This window comes from Protomyctophum bolini (genome assembly GCF_963924005.1).
Source record: "Protomyctophum bolini genome assembly, chromosome: 11".
Taxonomy (NCBI): domain Eukaryota; kingdom Metazoa; phylum Chordata; class Actinopteri; order Myctophiformes; family Myctophidae; genus Protomyctophum; species Protomyctophum bolini.
The window spans coordinates 41,075,479-41,089,740 of NC_137872.1; the positions used below are offsets into that span (position 1 = coordinate 41,075,479).

Consider the following 14,262-nt stretch of genomic DNA (forward strand, 5'->3'; position numbering starts at 1 on the left):
AAAGAAACATAGCCTATACAGTGAGGGTAAAAGGGAGGGGGGGGGGTTGATACTCTCCAGTAACTGGAGTCCAGTTCTATTTTTGGGGTCATTCATAGCCTGGAAAAGGTTGAGAATGAGCCCTTGGATCAAGACTGGACAGTCTTATTTATCATAAAATAAATCTATCACTTATTACACAGGAGTGACAGGACCATAATGGAATTAGCACCCGTGTTTTTTTTTTTTAAATCATTTTAGCATATCATATTTATATATTATATACATACTGGCCTGTAACTGCAAATACAGCTAGCCTATAGGCTACTGTTTATAATAAAGTATTCGCTCAATCAGTCAGTCTTACTTTAAGGATAAAGTACAGCCATGACTTTAACTCCTTGCTTGCACAAAAACAGAATTGATTAAGATATGAATGATCATAGCAAATATAATTTGATTAAAAAAAAACGATGCCACTATATAATAACATTATCGTGCCCTAAATTCAGTTTAACTGATCATTGCATTGAACCTACCTCTGCAATGTTTTAGTTATAGAAAAATAAAAAGCCAACTGCCCCCCTTGGCAAGTTGACCCCTTGTCTGACTTTGAGTGATGGTATTAGCGCATGGTGTAACGCTATTATAGTCCTTCTGGGCTCGCCGTACTTTGAGCCTAGGAAGTGAATGAGTGATCAAAGGTCGTTTTCTTTTCCACACAGATCTGCTTCTTGTCCGACAAGAACAACCTGACATAACAACAGACAAAGTCACTATGAGCCAGAAGAGCGTGTCTCGGTTCTGGGAGTGGGGCCGGAAGATCGTGTGCGTGGGACGCAACTACGCGGACCACGCCAAGGAGCTCGGGAACGCCGTGCCCACGGAGCCCGTGCTGTTCCTCAAGCCGCCCTCCGCCTACCTGCGGGAGGGCAGCCCCATCCTGGTGCCCCGCTACTCGCACAACCTCCACCACGAGGTGGAGCTGGGGGTGGTCATCGGGAAAGGGGGCACCTCCATCCCGCAGGTATCGTATAGTATAGGGCTGCCTGTCACTGTCGCGATCATGAAATGATTTAGAGTCGATTAGAAATGGTCACGACTCACGATGCAACTTTCAAGGCAGACATCTGGTGTAATTGTGACATCTAGCGGTTGAAGTTTGCCATTCATGATTTGTGCATTTGTTTGGGACATTGAAACTCAACTGGAACATATGAATAAAATATAAATTTGTGGCCATAATAATTATACAATCCTTTTTTTTTTGGGGGGGGGGGGGGGGGAATAGTGAGGTAAAACTCACACCCGTGTGAAGTGAGGGGCGCTCTTATCATCTTACAACCTCAAGGAGGGAATGTTTTACGTGTAACCTAGCCGCAATTTGCAACTCTAGATTTTTTTACAATTGGCTGAATCTAGAGTTGCAATAACCTCCATCGACTTCCTATGCATTGTTTTGGTTTTGCATTGGTTTGTGACCTCCTGGTCTTAAATTACGTTAAACTCACCAACATTGCAGCTGTAGTCCAAGCTTGAATTATCCTCTTTCGATCTGGTGTCGCTTGTTTATCATAAAAGTCCCCCGTAAAGATGTTATGAGCTACTTTCTGTCCAAAATATTCCAAGAGTGACAATATCGAGCCGCCATTTTGATTTTTGCAACGTGCCATAAAACAAGATGTGAGGGGGAGCGCTTGTTTAATAGAATATTACCTGCGCAGGTAAGACACCCAAAGAAGAGGCCGACGCCCTAGGGAGGGAGGGACGCTATTAAACAAGCACTCCCCCTCACATCTTGTTTTATGGCACGTTGCAAAAATCAAAATGGCAGCTCGATATTGTCACTCTTGGAATATTTTGGACAGAAAGTAGCTCATAACATCTTTACGGGGGACTTTTATGATAAACAAGCGACACCAGATCGAAAGAGGATAATTCAAGCTTGGACTACAGCTGCAATGTTGGTGAGTTTAACGTAATTTAAGACCAGGAGGTCACAAACCAATGCAAAACCAAAACAATGCATAGGAAGTCGATGGAGGTTATTGCAACTCTAGATTTCAACCAATTGTAAAAAAAATCTAGAGTTGCAAATTGCGGCTACGTGTAACCTATTCATCTAACTCTAATATATTAAAGTCTAACTCGTGTCATGTTGCTAATGATGATGTAAAACAAACGGTGTCAAAACAAACATAAAATTCTCTTTATTGTTAATGGGATTTAATGTTTGTGTTAGGGACAAAACAAACATTAATTTCTCTTCATTGTCAATGGCGTTTTTTAAAACAAACAAAACATTGAACTAAAAACAAACATTAAACCTGTAGCCCCTTGAAAAACTGATCTAAAGCTCTTGCGAGTTGCAACGCGGTGCGAGCTTTAAGATCAGCTATTTTCACTGTCCTTTTACCCCCACCCCCACTTAAAAAAAAAAAAAGTATGTAATTTATTCAAATTGTTGTTATTGAAATGTTACGAGCTGCGTTCGCTTCCCGCGCCTGCACGTCTTAAAAGTAGTAAGTAGCCTTGCCGAGCCATGAGGCCCATAGGGCAGGAGCCTATGTCCTGTTTCTGTAGCATGAGGCAGCTTGATGTACAAGTACACCCCCTGGACATGACGCTAGTATGTCGCAGGGACTTACCCCCAATCCAACCCTTGATGCTGAGTGTCAAGCAGGGAGGCATTGGGTCCCATTTTCACAGTCTTTGGTATGACCCGGCCGGGGATTGAACCCCGACCTCCCAGTCTCAGGGCGGACACTCTAACCACAAGGCCACTGAGCTTGCACGTCTTACTTGTGTAATAATAACTAACATGATGTCATCCATCTATCCATCCAGGGCTCTGCTATGGACCATGTGGCCGGCTACGCTCTCTGCTTGGACATGACAGCCCGGGACATCCAGGTATGAGAGCCAATCAAATCATCGCTATATGGGGCGATCAGCCAATCATCTGCCGAGTCACACAAAACCGGAATGCAGGGCATAGGGAGAGGCTATCACCCCTAAAAGAAAAAAGTACTTTAAGCTGCTCATGACTTGCCCTTGGTCTTGAGACGAAATCAAGTGTCTTGTTTGGACAAAATGGGTCCTTATCAGGTGGGATCATAAATAAAGTGGATTGGATCAATACCATTTTCAGTCAGTTTACTATAGGCCGGAACTCCAGGGGAGTCAGTTCCCACCTGAGGTCCTGTGGGAGCTCCGACTGCTCCAGACCGCACTGAATAACTGCTAGCTTGCATGACGTCTTCAGACTAGGACTCGCGTCTAGGATTTGAAGGTCACTGTTGTCGGAGCTATCCCTCGATAATACCTCCCAATAGATTTCCTATTGAATAGAAGATGATTGCGATCTCCCACCATGCAACAACAGCCCATTCTAGACGGCGTAGACAGGCCTTTCCGCTTGATCTCAACCTCCGTCAAGGGAAATGTCTCTGGCTTGAGTTTCCATTGTTGGACTTACGGTATATAGTTCTCGGGATGTCACCACCAATTACGTGCAGCTCTCCGTTGTAGGCCAAAGGCTGAACGCAACCAGTGCCATCCTAGACAAAGCCGTGCAGGTGTCAAACACTCCGATGTCGTCGGGGTAGCCTTTACCCCCACATAGAAACATCCGTGTCCCGATGATGGTGGAGTGTTTAATTAATGAAACGGGTGGGGGGGTGCCTCTGGTGTTAATTACAGACCAGACCATTGTGGTGGTGTCCAACTTCTTCTCTGCCAGCTCTTTGCGCCCTCCATGAATATACATGACCTTCGTCAAGACACATGCCGAGTGGTATCCCGAGGCGCGGCGCGTTGTGAGCTCGTAGATCGGCTATTTTCAGCAGGTGTAAAATCAGTCATTACGACAACATCAAGGACCGCCAGAATACATTTTAGTCGACTGAATCAACTGTAGATTTAGTCGACTAAAATCGCATGACATTTGGTCAACTGAAACTAGACTAACACTTAGTGATGCACCGAATATTCGGCCGCAGAAAATATTCGGCAGAAAATTAATTTTCGGCCTATTCGGTTTCGGCCCGAATAGGCAGAAAATATATCACCGAATAGTGTATGCAATTAATGCATTCAAATGAGCTGAATAAATGTTTTATGGACCCATAACAGTGATTATTATTATTGAAGTAAAGTTTTGCCATAACCATAAATCAGGTAGCTTTAAGGTACGGCAATGACGGCAATGGTATAGGCAAAAATATATACAATATTAAATCTTTTCGGTTATTCGGTATTCGGTTTTCGGCCAACTGTTTCTTATATTCGGTATTCGGTTTCGGCCAAGAAAGTCCCTTTCGGTGCATCCCTAAATAAAACATTCCAGGTGACTAAAACTAAGTGAAAAACTATTCAAGAGACTAATGACTAAAAATGAAAATTCTCTGCCCAAAACAACACTGGCTAACCCGTCGCACCCATGCTGTTCCCTCCTATAGACTGTAAAAAATATGGACAAAGCGTTCCGCGGGTCTAACGTGAACGTAAAATGAAGCCTGTCAGTCCTTGCAATGGAAGTCGCCATCTTTCTAGATCCGTTTTGGCCCAGTTCAGGCCAGCTGGCCCATTGGCTGGCCCAGACAACGAGGCGGGACTTCCCCCTTCTTCTTCATTGGTTTTTATTTTGACTCGAGTGGGTGGGGGATCCCGTTCATAGACTGTAACGGTAGCCACGCCCCTCAGAACATGCGCGACTTTATGGTCATTTTTTTTATAAATGGGACCATAATTTTCCAAAAAGAATATTATGACATTAGAAATGAGACTTTAAACTAGTGACTGGAAGCAGAAAGTATTCATGACCATGTTTATTAAGGTAATACAGTCTAGGTGAAGTTGGGCCAAAATACATGGACTTCTATGGGGCTATGGGTTTTTCTGGGTCCAGTGACAGCGCCACAACAGGCCATTATATGAACTTTCATTTCCTTAGTGGCTTCACAAAATATCCGTCTGACTGCCCCCCTGTTCCCTCCCAACCTCCAGGACGAGTGCAAGTCCCGCGGCCTCCCGTGGACGCTGGCCAAGGCCTTCGACACCTCCTGTCCCGTGAGCGACTTCATACCCAAGGAGAGGGTCCCCGACCCGGGCGACCTCACCATCTGGCTGAAGGTCAACGACCAGCTGCGCCAGAGCGCCTCCACCGGCCAGATGATCTTCTCCGTCCCTTACATCATCAGCTACGTCAGTGGCATCATCAGCCTGGAGGCGGGCGACCTCATCCTGACGGGCACGCCCAAGGGCGTGTCGGCCGTGCAGGAGCACGACGAGCTGGAGGCCGGCATCGACGGCGTGGTCACCATGACCTTCAGAGTGGACAGGCAGCGGTAGGGAGACGGTGGGTCACCGTGACCTTCAGAGTGGACAGGCAGCGGTAGGGAGAGACGGTGGGTCGCCGTGACCTTCAGAGTGGACAGGCAGCAGTAAGGGAGTAGGGTCACCGTGACCTTCAGGCAGCAGTAGGAGGGGTCACTATAGGGTGGGGAACGGTTCAGACCCGGTTTTCCGAGATTGAAGAACCGGAATTCAGCCTTCTGATTGGTCCCTGACTGACTGACTAACCAGCAGGCTCTTTCTGCCTTGTTCCGCCTTCGTTCCACCATGTTTATGTTGAATTTGCTAAAACATTTTTGTCCAACCGCGAAACGGCAGCCAATGGGTGCGAAGAGGGGCACAACCACGGGGGCGGGTCTTGACAAAGGGTGAATCGGTCCCATCGTATTTGGAACCGTTTCTGGGAAACCGGTTTTTTATCACACTGTCAGAGCCGGTTCTGTGGACTTGACTTGTCTGCTATATGGTTCTCAAACTGTTTCATTTTAACACCCGGGGTAAGGGTCCATCCGTACACTCTCATAATTACTGTCCTGTAAGTAAAGGGTCCATTTGTACACACATAAAGTCCTGTAAGCCTGTAAGGGTCCATTCGTATACTCTCATAATTACTGTCCTGTAAGTAAAGGGTCCATTTGTACACTCATAAAGTCCTGTAAGCCTGTAAGGGTCCATTCGTATACACTCATAATTACAGTCCTGTAAGTGAAGGGTCCATTTGTACACTCATAAAGTCCTGTAAGCCTGTAAGGGTCCATTCGTATACACTCATAATTACAGTCCTGTAAGTAAAGGGTCCATTTGTACACTCATAAAGTCCTGTAAGCCTGTAAGGGTCCATTCGTATACACTCATAATTACAGTCCTGTAAGTAAAGGGTCCATTTGTACACTCATAAAGTCCTGTAAGCCTGTAAGGGTCCATTCGTATACACTCTCATAATTACAGCCCTGTAAGGGTCCATTTTGGGAACCTCGTATCGGAATCTTTAAATGGAATCCTTAAAGAATGGGGCCGTTAGATCAGGGAATCGTATATAAGGAACTGGAATTGATAAAAAAAATCTCAAGGGTTCCCAACCCTAGTGGTCACCACGACGTCCAGAGAGGAGACACCACACTGACACTAGACTAGAGCAATATGAGGCAAAGAGCGTTATTACCACAAATAGTATATAATACAACAAGGGTTTAATTGAGGGGGGGGGGGGGGGGGGCATTAGCCAAAAACATTAGCCAAGCTGCAAAGAGATTTGGTGGAAGAAAATTAATAATCCAAGTACAGAGCCAACTCGGGTCCAGTTTACTAAATCCAGAGGGTTTAAAAGTAGGGCGGTGATAAGTGATATTGTTTCATAAATAAGTGTTATATAAACTATATATTCTGATATATTCTGTAATGTTTGCTATATAGAGTGTTTGTTCAATAACAGAGAATTCATACATTATACAGATTAAACAAGTGGAATTGGAAGCGATGACAAAGAAATGAGCATACGGCATTGGAACTGTAACAACATCAACATGACGCTGATAAATGGCTACTCTCCTGACTGCTTGTAAATTTGCAAATTGTATGTATTTTCAGTTTATTAAAGAGCTTGGATAATGGGGGCGGGCAATTCATGTTACTGAACAAAAACTCTAGTCCATAGCAATGAATACTATCAGAATGTATTGCTTTAACCTTTTTAACAAGAAACTTTTAGTTTTGACCAAAACATATAATATTCACTGACTGCATCCTACATTAAAGTGATTAAAACCAGGAATGGACAAACACTTATGTCATGTACACCGCACGATATCCAAAATTCACATCATCGGTATTCCGGTATATATATTGCCCAGCCCAGAACCAGAAATAATATAGTATTCCACTATTCTATAGAAAGTGAATTTGAGAAGTTATTCTGTTGCCGTCTACTCTATGTGGTATCTGGACCAGCAGGGGGCAGACTTGCTCCAAGTAAGGATTTGTGGGACAACGCTCTGAATAACTGCGAAAATACAGATGTACTGTGATCGTTGTTGACTGGTCTTTAAAAGTTTTCATTTGAATGAAACAAATGAAATTATTCCAGTGTTACAAGTATAACTATATTGACTGAATGTAAACAGTGTGTTGAACTCAATGTCATGCATTGACTGACTGAGGACTCCATGGTTCCCTTGGTGTGTCTTAAATGCAAGCCACAAGTGTGTGTGTGCGTGCGTGTGTGTGTGTGTGCCATTAAAACGTTGGCCACCTTAGTGAAGGGATCTAAAATGCAGTAAAGAGTCATTAACTCAACTGTCTTACGGCAAGGGGTTGATTCTGCAGATATAATATCTGGTCCGTGAGATAATTGGAGAATGTTTTTTTCAGACCGACAGTCTCACATAGCCTATATAGGCCATTATGTCCAAATACTAGGGGTGCACCGAATGGGGAATTCTTGGCCGAAACTGAATATAGGAAACAGTTGGCCGAAAACCGAATACCGAATAGCCGAATATGATTAATATTGTATACCAGGGGTGGGAAACTTTGACGATGGAGAGGGCCACTATATTTCCACACTCACTCCCTATATAGGCCATATATTACTGTCGTAGCAAAAATAGCCGATCTACGAGCTAAAAACGCGTCAAAGCACGAATTGTTTCTTTTTCTTCCTATTTTTGAATTGGAATCCTGAAAATGTACATTTTTATGTAATTTCAAATGCCTTCAATTTTAGGCCTACTTGTGTTGAGCATTGAGCTACTAATTAAGTAATTAAAAAGTGTTTGCATGTTGTGGAATTGTAACATCTGAAACCAATACTATATCAGTATTCTGACATTAACCTGAGGGCCACATTAAGTGGCCCTGTTGTATACTATTCATTGTGGTCGTACCTTTGTTGTGGAGTTGGTATGATAATGGCAAAAGACTGAGATGATTACATTTTTGATCACTTCATCACAATAAAACAGTAGGTTACGAAAGGCAACCCCCAGCCTTTGACTATTCAGTTTCGGCATTAAAATCAACCGAACCGAATATCGAATATGCAATCTTTTGACACTATTCGCTGAGAACCACACTGGGGTTAATGTAAGGCTGTAAGCCAGTGGTTCCCAAAACCAATTAGCCTGTGGACCCCCATTTGAAAGGATATGCCAGGGACTCCCATAAGAGGAGATTTTTACGGCTCTAGCAGAGATTCTCAATCCGTTTAATTTCAAGGACCCCCAGTTCGACATATTAGTCTACGGAGCTCCATTTAACATCTCTGGGATGCCCAATTTATATTGAAAAATCAATGTCAAAGGAGCATTCAGTGATTTGGGTGAGCCCCCGGTCCGCCCTGGTAACAAATGTGCACATGCACGCTCTACAGTGGGGGGACACACCAAGGCCCGCCTCTGCTCAATCATGATTGGCGGAAGGCCTCTCTCATCCTGATTGGATGAAGACTTGGCCACCTATATTTTTACCCCAGGGGCTCACTGGGGACAGGGAGAAACTCCTTATATGGTCAGCACACTCTAGGATTATTTATCACAACAAAACAAAAAAAATAAGTGATATTTGAATTAAGTGTAATCACTGAATATACCTTTAGTTTAAGTCTTGAGTGTTACGGAAGGGTCCATTTGGTTCCAAACTATATATCATTTAGCTGGGGGCCCCCTGGAACCCCCTCTCAAGGGCCCGACGAGGGCCGCGGTGGGACCCCGGAGAACCTGCACTCTGAGAACCACTGGGGTTATTATTGTAAGCGATCAATCAAGCTCTGTCCCTCCAGGTGTTTTTTTTATATTAGCTCCACATCGACACAAAACGCGTCTCCATTTCAGCCACAACTCATTTATCTTTCAGTGCTACGAGACGTGAACTCCCTTCGCTCAGAGGTTGTGTTTCTGGAGCAGAGACGAGACGCGGTGTCAGACATGACACGACTTCTGAAGCCGACATAGTTCACTGCCGTTGCTATCTGGTATGTGATCCCATTTCGGGGGGCGGGAACCCCTTTTGGTGTTTAAAAAAAAAAAGCATTATGTTATGCTTTAGCTTTTGAAAAATAGCAGATCTACGAGCTCGTAGCGTGGCACCGAGTGCCTCGCTACGAGCTTGTGTATAGGTCTGCTATTTTTTGAAAAATCGTGAAAATGTGGCGCAAATCTTTGAATATATATATATATATATATATTCTTTCCGAGCCAACGTTTTTAACTCAAATCTTTGCTTCTGGGAGGACACTGGAACAACATATTTTCAGATGGGGGTCAGCGGCCAATTATATAATATAATCTTTGGGGTCCTTGACGTGAAATAGTTGAGAATCACTGACATAGAAACATGGGGTTTTTCAGAAAACTGTCAGGATTTAGAAGACTTTTCTTTTTTAAATATCGACATCAGGCCTAAATGGGTTATACACCTATACACATGGATTAAAGTTCTGATTTCAGATGTCAGTCATTTGGGAGTCCAAAAAGAAGCCGGCATATTGTCTTGTCTTCTATATTTCTTCATGTCTGTGCAGTGAAAATAGACGATCTACAAGTAAAGATCTGTACGTAAAGTGGATCGAGCACAGTATCGCAACGCATTGTGAGCTTGTAGATCGGCTATTTTCAAATGGCTGAAATGTACAGTATATAGGCTGAAGTGGTTTTCAATGTAGCCTATGTTTTGTAATAATTAATCCAAATCTAGTATAAAGTAACTAAAGTTTAAAAGATTAATGTACGATAGTGCATAGTAAAAGTACAATATTTGGATCCGAGATGTATGTGCCTGTGTGTGAAGACTGCAAACTGAAAAGTGTAAGTGGCAATCAATTCGGCCCACTGGCAGAGCCTGATCGGTTGAGCCTCAATTGGCTGAGGCAGAGGCTGGAAATTGCACAGGTCCACTGGCAGAGCCTGGCCCAGGTGAAAGGAGTTGGCCTCATTAGGCCCGCACTGGCAGAGCCTGACCAGAGCCTTTTGTAGTGGTTCTGGAGAACCGTGGGTCCGACCGACTCGATACCGGGCACTGCACTCCCTGTGGGGGTGTGGAACGTGTGTGTCGAAGAATGTGAAGTCGGTGGGTCAAACGGTTCTCGAGTTATGTGCATTACAACCGTACACGCACACGCACACACACACACACACACACACACACACACACACACACACACGCATTGGTATTTGTACTTTAATTGAGTATCTCCAATTTCCAGTACTTTTACTTCTACTCCACTAGTTTTAGTCACATTTTAGTCACCTGGAATGTTTTTGTGTTGAGTCTAGTTTTAGTCGACTAAAATGTCATAAGATTTTAGTCGACTGAATCTACAGTTGATTTAGTCGACTAAAGTGTATTTTGGTGGACCTTGAGGCTGTCGTAATGACAGATTTTACACTTCTAGTGTCTAGATGTGTAAAATGACTTATACTGGATCTCTTGTCCACTAGTCCCTTCCTAACATTTTAGTCTAGTTTTTATTTGTTGACGAAATTGTCAGTATATTTAGTCTTAGTTTTCATTTAGTTTCAATTTAGTTTTCGTCAGTGAAAAAAGGTAGTCGACGAACAATTTTTTGTCTTCGTTTTAGTCGACGAAAACAACACTGCTTTTAACATCTGTTCCAGGTTCAGTTACAGCTCTCTCTCTCTCTCTCTCTCTCTCTCTCTCTCTCGGTCCCACAGGCCTTATCTGTGCCTCCTTCCAGGATCAATCAGACCCTCCTCCTCGTCTCGTCTCACACAGTCCCAGGCCTGTCTCGTGGTAACCCGAGTCTCCCCTGTTCAGCATCTTTACATATATCCGAGTCCCTCCAGGGCATCCATCCCTCCCTCCCTCCCTTCATCCATCCATCCCTCCCTCCATCCATCCATCCATCCATCCATCCCTCCCTCCCTCCCTCCCTCCCTCAATCCATCCATCCATCCATCCATCCATTCCGTGCATGTGGAAAGTAACTAACTAAGTACATTTATACCCAAGAACTGTACCTTAAAGAAATGGCATGGTCCTAAAAATATACACACAATTAAGGTGACTTACTTGATTGACAAGTTATTATACAAAAATAAAAACATATACTAATTCCATTTCCCTTATGTCTTACTGTATGTAACGCTATAGTGCCAAAGCCCCAAAGCCCCCTCAGGTACATTTTTAAACACATTTCAGCAATGGGATCATTTTTTTGGTGGGTAGATCTTATTGAGCTGGTCATTTTGAAAGTGACTCTCGTGTCAAAAAAGTGTGGGCACCCCTGCTATAGAGCGTCACAGTCCCTCCCCCTTTCAGAAAAGCGAGTGGCCCAGGAAATAAAACCCCAATGCATTCTTCCATCGGCACTTCTAATATAATTTATTTAAAGACGGTTACGCCGCGGACAAAGCCAATTCGGATCGTGACAAATCATGACAATGAACACAATGTTTTGGGCCGATCAAATAATTTATAAGACGAAAAACAAAACAAATAGTGTTGTCTCCTGACTTTCTTTTCTTCTTTCTAATGATTTGATCGGCCCAAAACATTGTGTTCATTGTCATGATTTGTCACGATCCGAATTGGCTTTGTCCGCGGCGTAACCGTCTTTAAATAAATTATATTAGAAGTGCCGATGGGAGAATGCATTGGGGTTTCATTTCCTGGGCCTCTCGCTTTTCTGAGAGGGGGCGCGGGACTGCGGCGCTCTATAGAGCGTCACAGTCCCGCCCCCTTTCATGATGACGTGAGACCCACAAGTGAATTCCCCTGTTAATTTTCTCCATAGGCGATTCTTTTTTTTAAGTATTTATTTAAAGACGTTTGTACGCCGCGGACAAAGCCAACTCCCACCTTTATGTAACACATTTTGATGGCATAGGATGGCTCCGGGTAGAAGACAGAGTCAAGCAGTTGAAAATGGGGTTGACCTTCAAAATAGTAAATTCAACCCTGCCCTCTGTGCCCTCAGTCCCCATTTACTTAACCGATTACCTCACAAAGGTGAGCAACTCTCACAGCCACAACACCAGAGGGAGTATAAATAATGATCTGGTGCCACCCACATATAGAACAAAGATGGGTAAATTCACTTTCCACAGCACTGCCACTCAGGTGTGGAATGCCCTGCCCCCTTCCCTCAAAACAAACAAATCACTGGCTTCATTTAAAACCGGTCTGAAAAATTACCTATCAATATCAGCTGGTCAAAAGGAGAGAAGATGACTGCCCAACCCCGATTTATTTATTTATTTGGTATTTAGATTTATTTAGATTTGTTGGTACACCTGCAAATAACTTTCATGTGTTGTGAGGTATCCTCGATTACTATCAACACTGTATTATGAATGCATTGGGACCCGAATGGAAACAAGACCGCAAGGACTTTTTTCGGTGCCATCCTTTTGGATAAAATGTGCTTTTTTGACTGTACCATGTACTGTTTTTCTGCATATGATATATTGTCTAATAAAATAATCAATCAAAAAAAAAAAAACTCGAGTCGTGAGAAATCACGACAACAAACACAACATTTGGGGCCGAACAAACAAATAATTACAAAGAAGAAAAACAACAAAGAAAAGTGTTATAGTTGTCATGATTTGTCACAACTCGAGTTGGCTTTGTATGTACGAGGCTTAAAAGGCCTTTAAATAAATACTTTTTGAAATGTCTATGAAGAAAATGTTATAGCTCCATTCAGATAGTATTAATTTCTATAATGAGTTCGTTCAGTATAACAGGAGTCTCGCCGTCTCTCCAGCTCTTCCATAAACCAGAAAATATACATTTTCAGGTGCGTTGCCGATTTCAGCCAATCAGGAGGGAGTGTACCCATGTATCAGCGTCCCATTTCTTTGTGTCATCACTTGAAATTTCACTTTATACTCACGCACACTATGTATCCAGTAAGCTCTCTCTCTCTCTCTCTCTCTCTCTCTCTCTCTTTCTCTCTCCTAATTGGATCCCGACCTGAAAAAGCATGTCCTGTTTACTAAAAAGAGCTTGAGACTATATACACACATTTGCAACCATTATACTATCAGAATATATAGCGCTTATTTGAACACTTATTGTAACAAAACAGAAATGACTCTTTGACAGGGTATAGAAGGACATGTGGAAACAAAGCGTGGTGTGTGTGTGTGCGTGCGTGTGTGTGTGTGTGTGCGTGCGTGCGTGCGTGCGCGTGTGAATGTTGCAGCTATACACTTCCTCCTTAAATCCTCAGTGTAATTGAGGCTGTCATAGCTGTTGAGGTTGATGGACACACTTAACCTCCGGGGGTCGCCCCCCGGAGGGGCACTGGAGCAGTGCAGGCAGCGGGGGGGGGGGGGGGGGCCCACCGACCAGGGGCCCCTGGTGCGAGTCTGGGAGTCTGGAAGCCGTGGAGGGCCTGCAGGGCTGCAGAGGATGATGATGATGATGATGATGTATAAGGGAGGGAGGCTCGGGTTACATTTGGACAGGCCTGCATGCATGCAGGGACCATGCAGGCCTGGGCTGGATGGATGGATGGAAGAAGAGCTATGTGTGTGTGTTTCGACGTTATAGTGTTTTCATTTTCTACACACATCGTTTCTGTGCGGGGCGCGTTGAAAACCTCTCGTCTCAATAATGTTCTGTTTTTAGGGTAGCCGTTCATAATACAATTCAGGTATGAAGCATAAAATTCATCCCAGGGCCGCATTTGGCCCGCCGGCCGCACTTTGGACACCCCTGGTATATAGTAGGCCTACCTACTACTATTCGACACACAAAAGTATAGCAGATCTGCAAGCCGTGGATCTGGAACACTGTCAAATATCAACCTGGAAATGTATTTCTGGTTGCGGGGCCGACTGGCGGGCCGGGCACCTATATATAGGCTGTCTAATCCAGCCCAGGCGGAGTTTTGATTGATTGATTGGAATATCTATTAACAGTTTTGCAGATTTACAGTATACATTTCAAGCACAACTCAATTAC

At 43.8% G+C, this 14,262-nt stretch overlaps 1 protein-coding gene across 2 annotated transcripts; it reads left to right on the forward strand.

Annotated features, from left to right (window-relative positions):
• The first annotated feature begins 666 nt into the window (after positions 1-666).
• Positions 667-6,542, forward strand: fahd1 (fumarylacetoacetate hydrolase domain containing 1). 2 transcript variants are annotated; one of them, XR_013964917.1, is made up of 4 exons: positions 667-1,006; positions 2,827-2,892; positions 4,987-5,880; positions 6,252-6,540. XR_013964917.1 is itself a non-coding variant. In XM_080776525.1 (3 exons), exons 1-3 carry the CDS (start codon positions 758-760, stop codon positions 5,329-5,331), a joined length of 660 nt encoding a protein of 219 aa, XP_080632651.1. In that variant the 5' UTR covers positions 667-757; the 3' UTR covers positions 5,332-6,542. The 2 variants fall into 2 exon arrangements, 1 of the variants encoding a protein (XP_080632651.1); XM_080776525.1 differs by having other exon boundaries at positions 4,987-6,542.
• Positions 6,543-14,262: the final 7,720 nt, after the last annotated feature.